The sequence below is a fragment of the Chiloscyllium plagiosum genome, chromosome 16 (genome assembly GCF_004010195.1).
Source record: "Chiloscyllium plagiosum isolate BGI_BamShark_2017 chromosome 16, ASM401019v2, whole genome shotgun sequence".
Classification (NCBI taxonomy): Eukaryota; Metazoa; Chordata; class Chondrichthyes; order Orectolobiformes; family Hemiscylliidae; genus Chiloscyllium; species Chiloscyllium plagiosum.
Genome location: NC_057725.1, coordinates 1,668,938 through 1,688,816, shown reverse-complemented (window position 1 = coordinate 1,688,816; position 19,879 = coordinate 1,668,938). Strand labels below are relative to the sequence as shown.

General features: G+C 41.1%; 1 protein-coding gene across 10 annotated transcripts in view; it reads left to right on the top strand.

Annotated features, from left to right (window-relative positions):
• ano1a (anoctamin 1, calcium activated chloride channel a) overlaps window positions 1-11,727 on the top strand; it is a 238,286-nt gene extending 226,559 nt beyond the window's left edge. For all 10 annotated transcript variants that reach the window (XM_043705340.1, XM_043705348.1, XM_043705346.1 and 7 more), the window contains 2 exons: window positions 865-970; window positions 7,736-11,727. In XM_043705340.1, the coding sequence (XP_043561275.1) occupies window positions 865-970; window positions 7,736-8,026 (397 nt within the window). In that variant the 3' untranslated portion in view covers window positions 8,027-11,727. The remainder of the gene's footprint in view (window positions 1-864; window positions 971-7,735) is intronic.
• The last annotated feature ends 8,152 nt before the right edge of the window (window positions 11,728-19,879 follow it).

Below are 19,879 nucleotides of genomic sequence, written 5' to 3'. Positions count from 1 at the left end.
GAATTGCTTCAAAGCAGGTTTTTCCTCTTGCAGTTCACACCCTGAAACACACTGCCTCCAGATTTCTGACACAAATTGTAATAAAAGCAGAATTAAAGAAATATTCATTACCAACCTCTTTTATTTTGAACCTGACACTGTTGGTCAAAGATGTTTAAGCATTAACCATGTTATCAAAAGCAATTAAAATCATTGATAACCTGGCTCGCTACTTTAGATTTTTATATTCAATGTACAAGGCATTTTCAAAGCAGTCTACGGGAATAAACGATGTAAGAGCAAATTTGTTTGCACTTTCCAAAGCTGCTGCTTGACCCACTGATTTCCAGCATTTTTTGGTTTCAGTCTATTGGAATATTAGATAAGTTATTGATAGGCAGGTAGTGAAATTGAATTTGATAAATTTGTTTTGCCTGCTGAGCCGATTATTGAAAATAATCAATCGCACGAACAAGGAGCGAGAGTACACTAGTCAACTGCTTCAAGCCTGCGCCACCATTCAATAAGATCATACCTGATCAGAGTTTACCCTCCACTCTATAGTCCTGCAATATCCCCAAAAGTCTTCATTCTCCCACCCCCCCCCCCCCCATATTCAAGAATGTAATTACTTTTGCCTTAAAAAGCACTTTTCATCCTTTTCTCTCCTCAATTTTATCTGTTCTTTCTGTATAAGTTACTTAGAATGTGTTCAAGTAAATGCAAATGGACATAAGCAAGTTTCCTATTAATCAAATCCCAATGTTGCTTCTAATAATTACAGTCATCTTTGTAGCCAATAATGTAGTCATTATTATTAATGATCCCAACACAGCACCTTCACGGGAAAACCAGTGTTGAATATTCAAAATTATGTCTTTATAGATATAAAGACTACAGGGAGCCTCCATGGTCTTCTCAACCATATGATCTGTCAAAGGAATACTGGTCTGTGTTAGCAGCCAGACTGGCTTTTATCATCATTTTCCAGGTAAGTGATTTGAATCTCTGCCCCTATTGGTTGACCACACTTGGAATTGGACCCCCTAAATGTAATTCCCAGCTTCCCTTCCATCGTAGAGGGTCATGAGGGAATCTGGGTAAGTCCAGTTTCCATCATCGAGGAGGAGGAATAGAACAAATCCTGTCTCCCCTGTAGTAAGAGGGGGTGGGCTGTACTGCACTGAAAATTGCACTGTGCATTTTGCTCACTTGAGAAATCAGTCAGAATCGAGAAGGAGGTAAAGGAATTCCTGTTCTAAAAGTAGGTGCAGTGATCCTGCTGCTTAATGACATTTCCCATTTTTGCACTAGAGGCAACAGTGTTAACTCTGTCTCCCTGGGTTGCCCCACTCCTTGTTAACCTCTTGAGCAACGTTTTACCTCATCCATGGCAATTGTCATTTACCAAACTATGTAGTAATAGTAATCTGTATGTATCCCCCTCCAATCTACCTACAAATAGGTGGAAAGATAGATTGAGAGCAGATGCATGCAATTAAGATAGATTTTGACAGATTAAGTAGCTGGGCAATAGGATCATGGCTGATCGAATCTTCCTCCCGTGCACTTGCATGCACTTTCCCTGTAACTCTTGATTCCCTGACTGATCAAGAATCTCTCTATCTCAGCCTTACACAAGGACTCTGCCCCCTTAGCTTTCTGTAGCAAGTTATTCCAGAGAAAGACAACCCTTACCAAGAAAAATGTCCTCCTCATTTCAGTATTAAATTGTTGCCCCTTTACTCTCAGACTATGCCCTCTGGTCTGAGGCACTCCCATGAATGGAAACTCCTCCTCACCACGCCCCTCTGTCAAGTCCCTTCAGAAACCTATACATTTCAATGAGATCACCTCTCATTCTTAACTCCAGGGAGTAGAGTCCCAACCTGTTTAGCCATTGCTCATAAGGCAACCCCTCCATATATGGGATTATCCTAGTGAACCCTCTCTGAACTGTTGCTCATGAAATTACCTCTTTCCTGAAATAAGGGTCCAAAACTGCTCTCAACACTCCAGATATGATCTCCCCAGCACCTTGCATGGCTACAGTAAGACTTCCCTACTCTTCTTCTCCAACCCCCTTGGAATAAGGGCCAACATTCCAATAGCCTTCCTGATTTCCTGCTGCCCCTGTGTGCTAGCTTTGTATTTCATGGACAAATCCCCCAAGTCCCTTTGTGTCACAGCTTTCTGCAGTTTGTCTCAATTTAAATATCCTGTACTTTTGTTTTCCCTTCCTAAATAAACAAATCACATGTTCCCACATTATACTCAATTTGCCAACTTTTTGCCACTCCCCTAACCCCCCCGATATCTCTGTAAACTGTGTATCAGCCCTCTCAACCTGCCTTTCCACCTACTTATTGTGTTGTCTGCCAACGTAGCTACAGTACATTCATTTCCTCCAAATCATTCCTATATATTCTAACAGTTGCAGTCCCAACACTGATGCCTGTGGAATCCCATTGGTCAGGAGTTACCAGTTTGAAAAAATGAATCACTTATTCCCCATTTGCTGTTTCATGCCCATTAGCCAAATTTCTGTCTGTGCCAATATATAACAACCTTTTGTGTGGTACCTTGGTGGAAGTCCAAATACTAACCCATCTACTGGATCCCCTCTACCAATTCTGGCTGAGACATTGGACTAATTAGTTAGAGCTTTTTGACAATGTGATTTCCCTTCCACGAAGCCAGGTTGATTCTGCTTGATGAGATCATAATTTTCCAAATATTCTACCACTAACTATTTAATTGATTCTAGTATTTTTGCCAACAATAGATGTTAGGCTAATCAGCCTATAGTTACCTGCTTTTTGCCTGCCTCCTTCCCTTTGAGTAGGAGTGTCATTTGATAGCTTTCCAATCCTCTTTACTTCCCAGAATCCAAGGAATACTGGAAAATTACAGCAAATGCATCCTGCTATTGCTCCTTTAGGATCCTATGATAGAAGCTTTAAGACCAAGGAATGTATTGAACTTATACCTAATTGGTTTGCCTTTAGTGATGGTGATGGAACTTAATGAAATGTTTTGAAGCATCTTCCACCACAAAGACTGATGCAAAATATCTGGTAAACACCTTGTTTCCCCATTATTATCTTCCCAGATTTATTTTCTGAGGACCCTGTGTTTGTTTTGACCCGTCTCATTTATATTTGAAAGAAGATTTGACTGTCAGTTTTTACATTCCTTGTGGTTTATTTGTCTTTTTGGAGCTTTGGGACAATCACAGACTTTTGACTCCTTATGCTTTTTCTTTTAACTTATTACTCTTCCTAGTTCCTTTGTTGGCCATGATTGGTTTCTCTCTCTTGAAGTCTTCCCTCCTTACTGGGATGTATTCTTACTGAGAGTCATGAATTGCCTCTTTAAGCAGGCAGTGATAGACTCTGACTGTCATTCCAGCAAATCTATCCACCCGGTTCATTTTAGCTAACTCCTATCCTCATTTTATTGTAATTCCAACTTTAAGTTTAAGTACTGTTTTCCTGATCCAAGTTTCTCACACTCAAAATGAATATTAAATTCTATCATTGGATGATCTGTACTTCCTTAGGAAATCTTTTACTCCAAGGTCCTGCCTTGTTACCCATTACCAAAGCCAAGTTAGCCTACTCACTGTTTGGTTCCATGACACATTTCTCAAAGCAACTATCTCTAACATGGTCTGAATTTGTCATGTCTACCCTTTCCAATTTGATTAGCCCAATCAATATGAAGATTAAAATCTGCCATAAACATTGCTCTTTTTTTTTTATTACATGCTGCTTTTTTTTGAGTTATAGCCTTTCATACAGAGTAGCTACTGGTTGGGGTCTAAACACTCCTACCAAATGCTGTCTTTCCTTGCTGATCTTTACTTTGGCCCAAATGGACTCTTGTCTGTGTCTAGGTTATCTCTCTCAGCTGTCCTCATTTCATCACTTACTAACAGTACTGTCCCACCACATTTTCCACTCCTCCTGTGCCTCTGAAAGGTTGTTAAATTCCCAGTTGTGATAATCTTGTAAACATGTTTCTGCAATGGCTGTGGGATTATAATCACTTCATTTGCACAGCCAGCTCATCTGCCATATTCTGAGTTTTTCATGCATTAAGATATATAGCTTTTAAGTTTATTTTGTTATCAAATTTCCCAACACTTTGTTTTCTCAGTGCAATGTGACATTTGCACGTTCTGTCCCTTCCTTTTTAGTTTCTAGAACCAATTGACCCCATCACCATCCTGAAATCTTACCTTCTCCTTTTACCTTTGCTGGTTTCGTAACTTTCTATGCAACTGAACCCACCCACGACCCCAATCCACACTTTAACAGCCCTGATTATGTGATTTGCCAGGACCCTCTGATTCCTGCTGGATTCAGGTGGAGTTTAGATCAGAGTGGTGCTAGAAAAGCACAGCAGGTCAGGCAGCATCCGAGGAGCAGGTAAATCGACGTTTCGGGCAAAAGCCCTTCATCAGGACAGGATTCAGGTGGAGCCTGTCCCAGCCAAACAGGCCCATCCTTACCCAATATTCCGTGAATTCAAATCAGTTTCTCCCACTCCGATCTTTGATTGTTACTATTGTAAAATGTGCATTGTATTTATTTGAGAAATAGGTGACCAGATTGGAGACAGGTGTCAGTTTGTAAATTATTTGGAATAAATGGAAGGCAGCATGTCGTATTGTATTCCCTTCAGTGTTATTCTATGGAGACCTAGAAATTCAAATAAATAATAATTTGCACGTTCAGGTAGGTAAAGCCATAAATAATTTGTTTTGTATTTTAAATGGAGACATAAAGTAAAAGGGAAATGAGGAATTCAGCCTAAATATTAATTTGATTAGTTCAATTTTAGATTAGGTAGTTGAGCATACTTTTTAATGTCCGTTATTTTGCAATGAATGTAATAATTCCATGCCTAGATTAGCAAACGAGACCTGGAGTCAGTTTAACCAATTTTTAATTTAGTTGCTCAAATACATTTGCAATTTTAAAAAAAACAAACTATCGAGTATCAACTGGGATGTCATGAAAGCTCATCTGGCTCACTGAGTTGAGGAAGGAAATCTGTCATCCCTACCTGGTCTGACCCCTATGTGACTCCAGGCACCCCAAAGCAAGTGTTCCAGACTTGCAACTGTCCTCTGAAATGGCAGAGCAATGCAGGGTTTTATCAAGGAGATGGTTCCTCACCATCTTCCCAGGAAGTTAGGGGTGGACAATAAATGGTGGTCTGGATCAGTGGTGCTGGAAGAGCACAGCAATTCAGGCAGCATCCGAGGACAGGCAAAATCCTCTCTCTCTACAAGAATCTCAGGGATCTCTCCACGCTTCAGGCTCTCTGCCTTTATTCCTGATGAAGGGCTTTTGCCCGAAACGTGATTTTTGCCTGTCCTCGGATGCTGCCTGAATTGCTGTGCTCTTCCAGCACCACTGATCCAGAGTCTGGTTTCCAGCATCTGCAGTCATTGTTTTTATCTAATAAATGGTGGTCTTGCTGCTGAATCCCCACATCTCAACACATTTTTTAAACCTTTTTAATCCCGATGATGCCAGATAAACACCATGTAGCTAGTTTTAAAAAGTCTCTATTCAAAGTGTTCTCTGAAGCAAAGAAGACCAAGAAGAAATTGGTTCTCTTTTAAATTGTGAAGGTTTCTGATCAGTGAATATTATTTTGATCTCAGCTCAAAAGTTCATGGCAATGAGCCATCAGATTTAAACCGAGGAGGACAGGAACAAAGCAGTGTTTCTTACTGCAGGAGGTTGGTGTCTGGCTACTGTCTTGGTGACTGATTCCTGCATTTAGATTCAAAGCAGGGCCGTGAGCAGATGGTTGGAATTGCTCTGGGTCCCTCTTTGAAATGAGTCAGCACAGAGACAATTAACTTGTTTAGAAAGTTAGGAAAAAGTAAAACTGATTTTTTTTGTTCATTCTTGTGTTTTATTTCTGCATCAGTTCCCTCACTGCCCTTGGCACAACACCATAGGAATAAGAGAGGCCATCCTGTTTCTGGGGGTAATAACCCAGCTACGTTCTCCAATCTCCCCTTCAGTCCTATATCCTCACCAGTGACTCATTGTCTGGACCCACTTTGGTTTTGTTCCCTATTCATCCTGTTGAACACTAAGGCGGGTTTGACTGTTAACTCATTTGCTTTCCCTTGTTCACCTTGGCCCCTCAGATTTTTGTCCACCTACCTTTCCTTGCTAGTTCCTGTTCCTACTTAAAATAAATTAATCACTGACTCTTTCACATGAGATGTGCCTCCCTGTTATTCCATCTCTTCAATTCTCATCTTGTTAGAATCGTAGAATCACTACAGTATGGAAGCAAACCAGTTAGACCATTAAGTCCACACCAATCTTCCAAAGAGCATCTCACCCAGACCCTTTCCCCACCCTCTCCCCGTAACCCATGGCCAACCCACCTACCTGCGCATGCCTGGATACTATGGGCAATTCAAAGTTTGTGAGAAGATTTGTAGCTCGGGTGCTCGTTGTTGTGGTTCTGTTCGCCGAGCTAGGAATTTGTGTTGCAGACGTTTTGTCCCCTGTCCAGGTGACATCCTCAGTGCTTGGGAGCCTCCTGTGAAGCGCTTCTGTGATCTTTCCTCCGGCATTTGTAATGGTTTGAATCTGCCGCTTCCGGTTGTCAGTTCGAGCTGTCCGCTGCAGTGGTCGGTATATTGGGTCCAGGTCGATGTGCTTATTGATTGAATCTGTGGATGAGTGCCATGCCTCTAGGAATGCCCTGGCTGTTCTCTGTTTGGCTTGCCCTATAATAGTAGTGTTGTCCCAGTCGAACTCATGTTGCTTGTCATCTGCATGTGTGGCTACTAAGGATAGCTGGTCGTGTCGTTTCGTGGCTAGTTGGTGTTCTTGGATGCGGATCGTTAGCTGTCTTTCTGTTTGTCCTATGTAGTGTTTTGTGCAGTCCTTGCATGGGATTTTGTACACTACGTTGGTTTTGCTCATGCTGGGTATCGGGTCCTTTGTCCTGGTGAGTTGTCTGAGAGTGGCTGTTGGTTTGTGTGCTGTTATGAGTCCTAGTGGTCGCAGTAGGGTCCAGCACATCGACCTGGACCCAATATACCGACCACTGCAGCGGACAGCTGGAACTGACAACCGGAAGCGGCAGATTCAAACCACTACAAATGCCGGAGGAAACAACACAGAATCGCTTGACAGGAGGCTCCCAAGAACTGAGGATGTCACCTAGACAGGGGACGAAACCTCTGCAACACAAATTCCCAGCTCGGTGAACATAACCACAACTATGAGCAATTTAACATGGCCAATCCACCTAATCTGCACATTTTTGGACAATGGGAGGAAACCAGAGCACCTGTAGGAAACCCAGGCAGACACAAGGAGAATGTACAAACTCCCCAGACAGTTACCGAGTGTGGAATCGAACCTAGGTCCCTGGTGCTGTGAGGCAGCAGTGCTAACCACTGAACTGCAGTGTTCTTTAACTCCCCCTTTCTCTCTCACTCCTATGTAATAGCTAATAGCATCTTGAATTATTGTCAGCAAAGTTACAGCCAATTTTACAGGTTTAATTTGACACGTACACCAATGTGTTCATATTGCATTAATTGCAAAGCACTTGATGTCAGGATTTCAGATTTTGATCTGGATTGAGATGTACAAATATATTTTCTGAATATAGATCCTTCAGCTGTGTAATGCTCCTGAACCAATGTCAACTCTTCCTTTGTAAGATTCCACTAATTGCCCCCTCTCCTGTGTCTTTCCAGAACCTCGTTATGTTTATGAGTGACTTTGTGGACTGGATGATCCCAGACATTCCCAAGGAAATCAGTGAGCGCATGTCTAAAGAGAAGTCTTTATTGGTGGATCTCTTCCTGAAAGAAGAGCAGACCAAACAGCACATAGTGGAGGTCCTCTCTTCCCAAGAGAAGGAGAGGAAAGACGAAGACCTTGATGAAAACCCCAACGAGAATGATGCCGAGCCACTTGAAAACTGCACTGAAGATGCAGATGCTTCCCACTGCAAGTTCAATAATGCAGGACCGGAAGTTATATAGAAACTGCTTTAAAGTAAACCTGTGTTTCTTTAGTTGGGGCATTCCATGAAATGGCAAGGTGTCACTCAATAAGGAGCAGCAAATCCCTGATCTGTGCTAACAGCTCCCGAGGTGAACAGTTCTGTTTTGCTGCTCGTGTTGCCATTTTGAAAATGTTGATGCAAGAACTACTTCCTTTTACAGATGTGGTGGACCATGATTTGACTCTTTAAAAATAGTTTATATTTTTACACCATGCAAGGCAGGGATTGTCATTACTTTGTATTCCACAGGAAGGCTTTTCCAGATATTTTCCATCTCCGAAGTAACAGTACAAACAAGCCTGATCATTAGCTTAAAAATAATTCACGGCAATGGTGACAAGTTTCCTTTTCAGATTGCTTTCTTGCCATAACTATAATATACTGTCTTTTTATTCGAGATACTTCTGGTTTAATTGGGAATTGAGTCTCCATTTTTGTTTCCTTAACTGTTTGGGTAAAGGCAGATTTCACCCCGCTGCCCAAAGTTTAAAGTGATTCGTTTTCACGGCAAACCAAAGTTGCCGTGTTCTGCACAGAGTGCCTCGTTTCATTTTGAGGGAAGTAAATGTGGGAAATGTAATAGTTAATCGGGAACTTGTAAACAATTGGTGTGATTTGAGTGTTATGTGAATCCAAAAGCAGCCTGGCACTTCCTATTCAGTGCACCTTACCCTCTTGATAGTTGATCATTCATCGTAATCAATGGAAAATCCTGGAATAGCTTCCACAGCAAATTGGTTCTATCCATATGAGCGCCTTAGGGAGCATTTAGAAGCAGCCTCACACTAACTAATGTTACAGAGGAGCCAGCTAACTTAATGGCAGTGCCACCAATGCCTGGATGTTTTATAAGTACCATTTCCTTCCTGTGGTAATGAAACCAAGTTTGCCGTCTGATTTTGTTTTCACAATGGGGCCTTAGTGGGAGAATTCAATGATATAGTTATCTTCAACTCATGCACCTTTAACTTTTAGCAAAGACTGCAGGACCCTGAATGACGCACAAACCATTTACTAGCTTGAGTAGATAGGTTATTAGCATTCAATAATATGATTGGCTGAATAAAGGGGATTAATTCCTGGTGGAGTCCCAAATTCTACGAATTGTTTCTGAAACTAATAGTGGGGACACGTTTTAGGATCCCATTTCAAACTGAGAAATAATTACATTCAGTAAACTTTCTGGATGTTGATATTTTGATACAGGAAACTAAATTGTTTAGAGGAAAAGACTATCCTGTCATCCTTTTATCCTTCTATCTCTGTTTCTATCTCTCCTTTTTTGCCTTTTCTCCCTCCCTTCCTCATTCTTCACCATGTTTCCCCCCCCTTCCAAAATCCCACATTCTGTCCGCTCCTGCCCATCAACCCGCACCCTACCCCCTCCACCAATAAAGCTGACTATAGTTACAATTATTTTCTTAAATGGATCTAATGCTAACTGTGTGAGATGGTGCCATTGACAGTGCTGTTACCTTCCAGCCACCCTAGCTCCTACAACTGGAAGGTAAAGCTGTAGGCTCCGAGTTGGTTCAGTATAATTTTGGATTTCATCAAAGCTATTTTATTATCAATGGTCAAAATCGACACATTTCATGTTTCGATTTTGAAAATTAGCAACTTTTAAAGAATGTGCACTTTAGTGTTTTTAACTTTTTTGAATTGGGTTATAACTAAAATTATCATTTCAGCAGAACATTGTCCATTTTTATGAGGGTGATTTTCACTTTGTAGAGGGTTAACCTGTGACACTGTACCTCAGCTGTATACAACATCCTTCACTGATTGCATTCAGAGTAACCTCTCAGTGGTGTCATCAGTATAGGTTGTAGATATTACTTTCCCATAATTTGCATTTCAAAGCATATTTATCTTTTGTGTATTTTTACAGTTTGTGAAGAAATTCTTTAATTTATGTCTGTGTTCCAACTCTCGCATAATTTCTAAATGCTCTTTAAAACAAACAATATTGTTTAAATTTTCCAATTGTAAGTTCTGGTGATGCAACTGCACAGAGTTCCCTCTGTCAGCCACTACTGAAATAAAATGACTAGCTAGTAATGCTTAATACATACACTTCCACCCAGATAACTGATGTCTTGAAATTAAAAAAATCTTAGTTTAAATGAATGCTCAGTTAGGCTTTCCCTAACATTTATCTTGTGTTCATGATGAGCCTGTAAAAGGCAGTCCATTATGAACCGTAATTGTTTTTACACAAAGTACATTAGGCTAGTACAGACCTAGAAACGTGGTAAATAACTCACTGGGAAATGCTTTTTCCCTCTAATCTGAGAGAATGTACAAATCTTGTACCTTAAACCAAAGTCACTAATTAAGATTGCATCACCCAACCGAAAATTAAACATGCTCTATGTCAATGTAAAATTCAGCATTCAAAATAACAAATTCAAAATTCAATAAACAACAACATCTCTTTTAGAAAAGATAAATCATTCACTTTAAATTGTATCTTGATTTGTGTTGATTAAAGTAGAAATTCATAGAAAGTAATCTGCCAATAAGACATGAACTGGACTGTGAGCAGTATGATCTATTTGCATTGAGTAAGGGATGTTACAAACAGCATTGCTATTCTTCATACTTTGAACAGTTTGAAGGACTGTTTGCAAATAAAGTTGAAAATTTGATGCTTTACATAGATTCACATTCTCCTTTTGTGAGATTCTGAAGCATGTTATTTTAAGTGGGGATTCTACAAAGCTCTACTGAGTATTGTAGAAGGGGAGATCATTTTGGGATGCTGATACACTTCTGATGTAGGCTGTAGATTCAGATTTCCACTCTGCTGGAGAATATTTCTTTGCAAACTGTTTTATAATTTGTAAAATAAAGAACTGAGACCAGAGATCCCTTCCTTTATCATGTTCTGAAATTGACATTGCTGCCATTCTATTTTGTTTTAACATATTTCTCTCCATTATCAAAACACACTAGGCCATGGTATGTTGAAATGTATGCCTTTCACGTTTTGCTTTAAAACCACTTTACTCTTTTGGAAGAAAATTTATTTAGGTCATTCTTCACTGTCCACAATAGACTTTTGAGAAGAAAGTCTTGCCATTTTTTTTTTCAAAAAAGAAACGACATCATTTGTGTGCAAAGATTTTGTTTCCCGTTTATCTGAGAGCGTTGGCTGAATCACATGTAAAAGCACATTGAAAATTGTGGAAATGCAGGGAACCAGATAACAGCTTAGAATTCTGAAAACTCTTAAGTCTCAGCCTGTTAAAATATTTTTGTATAAAACTATTCATTATCCTGAAAAGTTTAACAAAGTACTCATTTGCAGCTTTCCTGTGATTCTAAGTTTGATAATTTGTTGAAATACTATCCTGTTAATGAAGCACAAATGTACATCAATTCGCTCCTTCGAAATGGGTCCTTGGCAATATATTGCTGTTCAATTTGTCATCGTGTCCCCCGTTCTCTCCTTCCTTAATCAGTGTATTAATGATGTAACCTATTCTATTGTAAGGAAGTTTGCATATGAGCAACTATTTCCTAATCCTGATCTATACTGTTTGACAGGACTCCAATGTAATGGTACTTTAATGACTTTGACATAATTTTATCTTTATACAACTATGCAAAATAATATGAATAATGAATATATGCCGGAACAAATAAAGTTCAGTTTTAGGGTTTTTATTTGAAGATGTCCTTTATCCTGTTCTGTATTATTACATTTCTCATAGTTACACTTCACCATCTCTTGGCCCCTCTGGAGGACACACATTTAATTGACTTTCCCCCAGCCCAGGAGCTATTAACTGAACTGTGATGAACTTTGTCTTAATTTGAGTTTTTTATTATGATGCATGACTTCTGTCATTGATGTAGGTGCAGAGGTGGGGTGACCCATAAAGCTTTTCACTGTATTTTTTTCATGTAAAATTACACATAACAATAAATTTCTAATCTGTTCTAAATGATGTGACAATATAGGGGATTTCATGCACCCATCACAATGAAAGCCATTAATGCTGATCTCACGCCATGATGGGTAAGACATCAGTCGCCCGAGGGAAGCGGGGAATGGGCCTGAGGGAATCTCCACTAACCACAGCAGCATGTCCGTCAGGCTCGTTTCTGAACCTATCGTCATCAGCCGTGGCTCACGAAGCCCTATCTGCTGCTGCAGAAGGGCACCAGGCAATCCCACAGCCATTTGGGAAAGGTCACTCTTTCAAAGGCACTTTGAACCCGAATGAGGGAATCTGGCATCAGGAAAGAGGGGCTACCCATTGTAAACCAAGCTAGTCCTTACCTCTGACAATCCACCACATCCAAACATCTCCCAAGACACTCCATGATCCCACATCACTCACCTGACCCCTGGTGAAGATCCCATGGAACTGCCAGCCTCAGATTACCCAGAAGCTCTTGGCAGGACTGCAATCCTAAGGGTCTTGGGTTAGGAGGTGATCTGGTACTGACCGTTTGTGTGTCTCAGAAGTGAGAGAAATCCGTGAGTCACCGGATCCTGTACAGCATGGCAACAGACCCTGTGGTCCACCTCTCCAATTAGTGCTGGTATTGAAAATTTAAATTCTAGCATTGTCTCAGACTTGCATTCAAATTTGTTCAACCTGAATGTCTCTCTTTCTGCACTTCAATCTCCAGGTGTGAATACGATTAACCATCATCTCTGCAAAGAAAAGTTATTAACTTCAAGGTTTTGAATTCTTTAGGTCTGAAATATCACTTGTCCATTCCCCTGTGGGTCAGGATGACTTTGTTTAGTCATGTTCTTGCATTTTCACCCCTGTCTTTGTCAACACAGTCCTATTGAAGTGGATTTGGTCCTGATAAGCGTCATTAGTATTTGGTCATAATATTCACATGGTATCCATTTTGTAAGTGTTCCGCCTTTAAAAAAAGACTTCTATCTCCATTGAAGCTTCAATTGTTTTGCTAGGGTGTCACTAATGAACTAACTTAGAATACAATTCCTACATTCTGGAAACAGGCCATTCAGTCAACCCTCCAAAAAGCATCCAACCCAGAAACATCCCCCTACCCTTTTCCTGTAACCCTACAATTCCCATGCCTAATGCATCTAACCTACACACGCCTAAACACTGAGCAATTTAGCATATCCAATTCACCCTGACCTGCATATCTTTGGACTATGGGAGGAATCCAGAGCACCTGGAAGAAACCTACGCAGACACTGGGAGAACGTGCAAACTCTTCAGACAGTCACCCGAGGGTGGAATTGAACCTGGTGCTGTGAGGCAGCAGTGCTAACCACTGCGTCACTCTTGGTGTCTCTTTGGCTCTCTGGTCCCATGTCCATTTATTTGCATCAGTTGCCCTCCTCTGCATCAATCCTGGCTGTCCCTTGCAATATTCTACCTATGAATGCTGTCTTAAAACAGACACTCCTGATCTATAGCTGTGAAGCTTCTATCAAAATCAACAAAACTGAGATATGACAATCAATTTTGATTTGAAAATCTAACTTTCCTACAAAGCTGAGCAGGAAGAGCACCTTAAGTTAATCAATGCCTGGCCTGCTTGTGAAAGAACAAGAATCCAAGGGCTTTAATATGATCAGCAAAGGTGAGGAGAGAAAGGAAATTCTTTCCCACAATGAATATTTAGGGCCTGGAATGCACCGCCTGAAAATATGGTGGAGGGAGGTTCAACTGAGGGATTCATGAGAGCATTAGATGTTTATTTGGATAGAAACCGTCTGTAAGGGGATGGGGACAAAGGAGGAAGCTGGCACTGGGTAATGCTTGTTTAAAGAGCTAGTACAGGGTCAATGGGCCAAATGACCACCTGCAACTTAATAATTCTGAGATTCTAGAACTGGGATTGCCCTGCATTGGCCCCACCTTCTCAAGGGCATGAGTGACCGTCCATATTTTCAAAAGGTCAAGCAATTTCTGACTAACTGCAAATTTTCCTTGTTCGGGGAATCCTCTAGATTATGAAATCCTGTCCATGTTGCAACATCTGAAAATGTCCACCTCTTTCAGAAATATGATGATAGTGGTATTAAAGAACCACTCTCTGACTCTTCAGCCAACATCAGTGATAACAGGATCTTTTGTAATCCTCTGCTATTCTGAGGCTAAGTCATAACTCTTCCTACAACATTTATTACTCAGTCATGTGATATTCAGTTTAATGATATATTATTGCTGTCCTAATCAGCATTTATTGGCATTTCTGAATTGGCCTTGAGAGCATGGTTCTGCTGACTGAGCTGCTACAGGGGTGGAGGAACATAGTTATTACTGAGGGAATGTCAAAATGTTGACCTAGAGACTATGGAGAAACACTGGAGCAATATTATTCCAGATCTAGGGATATCATTTCAAGGTGAACATACAGGTGGTGATGTTCCCTCTCTATCAAGTTGTAAAATTACTGTAATATGGACTCAAAACATTAACTCTGCTCTCTTTCCACAGACCTGCCAGACCTGAGTTTCTCCAGCACATCCTGTTGTTATTTCAGACTTCCAGCACAGCAATATTTTTATTGACTCTGAATTTGTGTGTATTTATTCACTCATGGGACATGGATGTCACTGTCTGGGCCCAGCATTAATTGCCTAGCCCTAGTTGCCCTTGAGAAGGTGGTAGTGAACTGCTGCAGTCCATGTGCTGTGGGTTGACCCACAATGCCGTTAGGGAGGGAATTCCAGGATTATGATCCAACAACCGTGAGGAAATGGCAATACATTTCCAAGTGAGGATGGTGAGTGGCTTAGAGGGAAACTTGCAGGTGGTAGCGTTCCTGTGTATTTGCTGCCCTTGTCCTTCTAGATGAAAGTAGTTGTGGGTTTGGAAGGTGCTGTCTGAGGATCTTTGGTGAATTCTGCAGTGTATCTTGTAGATAGTACACACTGCTGCTACTGAGCATCAGTGGTGGAGGGAGTGGATGGTGTCAAGTTTCTTGTGTTGTTGGAGCTGCACCCACCCAGGCAAGTGGGGAGAATTACACTTCTGACTTGTGCCTTGTAGATGGTAGACAGGCTTCGGGGAGTCAGGAGGTGAGTTATTTATTGCAGTATTCCTAGCCTCTGACCTGCTCTTGTCGCCACTGTGTTTATGTAGTGAGTCCAGTTGAGTTTCTGCTCAATGGTGATCCCCAGGATATTGGTCGTGAGGGATTTGAATGGAAGGTACAAAGGTGTCTGATTACCTGTATGAAATATATTTCAAGCTTCAGCCTTGCCTGAGAGTGTTTTGCTTTACAGCTTCAATGGCACTCCCACCAGCATTTGACATGTTGGGACCTGTCTGTACTACCCAATAGATAACTGCATGCTGGCATTACCCAAGAGGTTTTCTGTTGTGATGCACGATGCATGTTCATGTCTTTACAGATATGTGCTTCAATTTTCTTTAATTGGATCAAGCAATCCTGTGATGAGACAAAACTAACAGCAAATTAACCTGAGAGAGAAACAACTATGGATTCCAATATCAGACTCTAAATGCTAACTCTGTTTCTCCCTCTTCACAAATATTGCTAAATCTGCTGAGTTTCTCTAGTAATTTCTGACTAAATCTCCACGTTCTTTCTCTCTCTCCGTGTTTATTTCTGAAAGGCTCGGTTTTCACTCATTAACTGCAGCAGAGCGTTCTCTTCAGCTGGTTGTTCATGGTGGTCTAAACTTTAATGATGGACTATTTCCTCCATCAAAATACCTTTCTCAGTGTTGCTTGGATGAGAAAACAAGATGTCTGAGTGCCAAGATTTTTATAAATCTTCTGTAAGCTTCTCATTTTCTGCCTGTGATGCCTGAATGTGCTGTTTGACTGCTGTCAGTCAATGCTCTGAGGTAGTTAGACTGTGCATACAACTGGATTCTACCTGTGTGGTTATGGCCAAATCAACACTGCCTGAAGCACCAGTGATCTTAAATTTATTTTGAAGCTCTGAAAGCTCTTTCTTGCAGGATTGAAGATTTCTTTGTAACTCTATATCTCTTGACATCTCATCATTCCTTTACTGTTGGAGAAGTGTAACTAGCACCATGTTACATTCCTCCTTTCCAACAGTGATCAGACTATCCAATCCTGCAGGAACATTTTCGTTGAACTGTGACTGCAGTTTCAGTTGCTGCATCCCTGGGAGAGTTCTGTGCAATAAGTAGACATCTTTACTACTTTATCTTAATACCATAAAGCATAGGAGCAGGAATTAGGCCATTTGGCCCATCGAATCTGCTCCGACATTCAATCATGGCTGACAAGTTTGTCAACCCCAGTCTCCTGCCTTCTCCCCATAATTTTTGATCCCTTTAACAACCAAGAACCTATCTATCTCTATCTTAAATATACTCATTGACCTGACCTCCACAGCCTTCTGTGGTGATGGATTTCATAGATTCACCATGCTGGTTTGAAGAAGTTTTTCCTTATCTCCATTCTCTATATTCTGCTAAAAAGGTAGATTCTTCAAAAAAGACTCAACCGTGTTTTCAGACAACTGTCTGCTGAATGTAAAAGTGCAGGTATGTCTGGAGTTTCAGATCTCCTAAATCCCAAAGTTTAATGAAGGATGGTTTGAGGATCTCAGGTCTCAGCCACAGAGAAGCATCCAAAAGAATGGATACATTTTCTATGGTATCAAGGTTAACACCTGTTTCTCTGCCTCTTACTTACTTTCTTGTCTCCAGACCAAAATTCCTCCTGGGCTCTGTATTATCATGGCAGTCAAATGCTTGTTCTCCACCTTGTCACATCTGCCAGGAAGTGTTCATCTCAGCCCTCTGTGTCCCCCTGCTGCTGGCACTCCTGCAAATTGATGTGGTCTTTGGTTAATTTTCAGTGCTGCCACTGCAGCCTTGCCTTGGACTCTGTGTATTTGTGACTCTCTGGAAAACTGGCTGAGTTAGGCTCAGGGTGGAAGAGTTTCCTCACTGCCTGCTGCACCCTCTGAACTTGCCACCTGTGCATTTCCTGAAGGTTAGTTTCTTCTCCAGCTCTGTAAGTACTTTTACTCTGTTGTGTTCACTTGCCGGAGCAGATTGATTCCTTCCTGTTGCTAACTGCACCCTCTGCTTTCTCAGCTTCTACACTGGCTTTCCAGCTTCAACTTGGAACATCTCAAAGGCCATTGCTCACTGGTCCCACCTGCACTGAGCTACACTTTTCGCCAGCTCTGGATGTGGATCTCTGGGCTGGTCTCATTCAGGTTAGAGTTATCAGTGGCTAACAGTATGTTTACAGTCTGTCTGGGCGTTACTGGAGACAGTGTTTGACCTTTTAACATTTGTTGAGTGTTCAATCATAGTTCATGTAAGAAGACATGGTCATGAGTATATGAACAGACAAATGCCTGTATTCTACTGGAAAGTTTCCCTGTAACTTGATTAAATTTTCCTCATAACCTTTGTAAGGTTGATGCCTAAAATGTGCACGAAGATGCAGCTCTTGGCCTTTGCTAAGTTGTTTGTTCTCCAAGGCTGTGGGGTAACCTTAGAGGTTTATAAAATCATGAAGGGGTATGGATGGGGTAAATAAGGTTAGATTCCCTACAGTATGGAAACAGGCCCTTCAGCCCACCAAGTCCAGACCGACCTTCTGAAGAGTAATCCACATAGACCCATTCCCTCTGAATGATGCACCTAACACTATAGGCAATTTAGCCCCGCCAATTCACCTGACCTGCACATCTTTGGACTGTGGGAGGAAACCCACACAGACACAGGGAGAATGTGCAAACTCCACACAGACAGTCACCTGAGGCTGGAATCAAACCTGGGACCCTGGTGCTGTGAGGCAGCAGTGCTAACCACTGAGACACCGTACCGCAGAGGTGGTAGAGGCAGGCATGGTAGACTCATTTAAGATGCGTCTGGACAGATGCATGAGTAGGTGGGGAGCCGAGGGATACAGATTCTTAGGAATTGACCGACAGATTTAGACAGTACATTTGGATCGGCTCAGGCTTGGAGGGCGAAGGGCCTGTTCCTGGGTTGTATATTTTCTCTGTTCTTTGCTATCCACTGACCCCTAGTGGAAGAACAATCAGCAACAAATCCTCTAGACTCTCACTCTCTCTAAGACAAGGTCACAGACGCTATGTCACTATCACTGTATCACACCCCTGAACAGGTTGATTTGGGGAAAAAATAGGTCCTAGAGTCATAGAGATGTACAGCACAGAAACAGAATCTTCAGTCCAACTTGTCCACGCCGACCAGATATCCTAATTTAATCCAGTCCCATTAGTCAGCATTTGGCCCATATCCCTGTAAACCCTTCCTATTCCTATACCCATCCAGATGTCTTTTTAAATGCTGTATTGTACCAGCCTCCACCACTTCCTCAGGCACCTCATTCCATGCACTCACTACTCTCTGCCTAAAAAAAGTTGCCCCTTAGGTCCTGTTTTAAATCTTTACCCTCTCACCCTAAACCTATGCCCTCTAGTTCTAGACTCCCCAATGCCAGGGAAAAGGCCTTGTTTATCTGCATTGGCTACAAACCATCATTGCCCGGAGACCCGCTAAGTCAATGACCTCATTGGTTGAAGTGGCAATGGGATCACAGCTCAGCAAGATGTAAATGTTTTCAGGAGAGGAAGACGAAAGAGAAATGTAACCAGTGTGAAAACTGCTCAACGTGCTGAGCCAAGTTGTAGCCCAGGATGGATTCTCTCTCCAGGGGTGGGATATTGGACACACTAAATGAGAATTAATATTAACAGCCACATTTCCCAGGATTCTGGGATAATATTAATTGTTACTTTTAGAAATGTGGCCCTTGTATTCTTAGACTAATGACCAAACCCATACCACTCTCCTGGCATTCCTACAATGGTGACTTAGTGAAGGAATGTCTGTTTGTGTTTGGGTTTGGGTTAAGATTAGGGTGAACAACCTCTGGATCTTAATGTTGAAATCTATCTCGATCATTTTATACAGTTTTCACAACTGTCGCTTCTCAAAGTGTGAAGCTTTTTTGACTTTTTTCTAAGCAATGTTTCTTGAAACAATAATCTATCTGGAACATGTACAAATACTTTTTCCCTCATGTTAATGAAATCTTCAATCTAATACTTCATCATTGACAATTTCTTTGTTTAAACTATAAATAATCAAGGGAGGATACATTAATTATTTTCTGATTCCTCTTAGAATTGATCACAACATAACAGCTCATTGAAATATAGTGGATGGAGCAAATGGGTGTGATCTGTGTCCAAAGTGACAGACTGTTTGAGAGATTTAATACTCTAGTTAGAAGGTTTACATTACCCAAACATTAGCTTCAGTTTATTTTATTAAAGTCTGCAAGTGTGACATTTATCTGAATTTCTTTCACACAGTCTCTCCTTGGCCACACAATCACATTTTTATTTTGTTTTCTATTTCCTGTGCTTTAAATTAAACCCAATCTGTTCCTTTTATGTGACTGGTGGTTCTTCTGTGATTTTGCCCTTATTGAGGAGTTGTAGTTTATACCATAGCATGAGATGTAGTATTAGAGAAAGTACCAGGTGTGTACAATTATTATATTTATACCTTTTGCACGAATGCAGATCATTGAGAAGAAACAAAACTATTCCTGAGAAATATTTTGAATGACCAATTAATTCCTGCTGTTTTTTATCTGACTGTAATGCATCCCGAGGGTTTCAACTGTGACTTGATCGACTGCATATATATAACACATTTTGTACTACTCGAAGCAATGATACCTTCATCAATATTCTGCCCAGAAACTACTTGCGCAACTTTAATTTAATATTAATCACTTAGTATCTATTACACTTTTTAATTCACTCAGGGGTATGGGTGTCGCTGGCTGGGCCAGCATTTATTGTCTGTCCC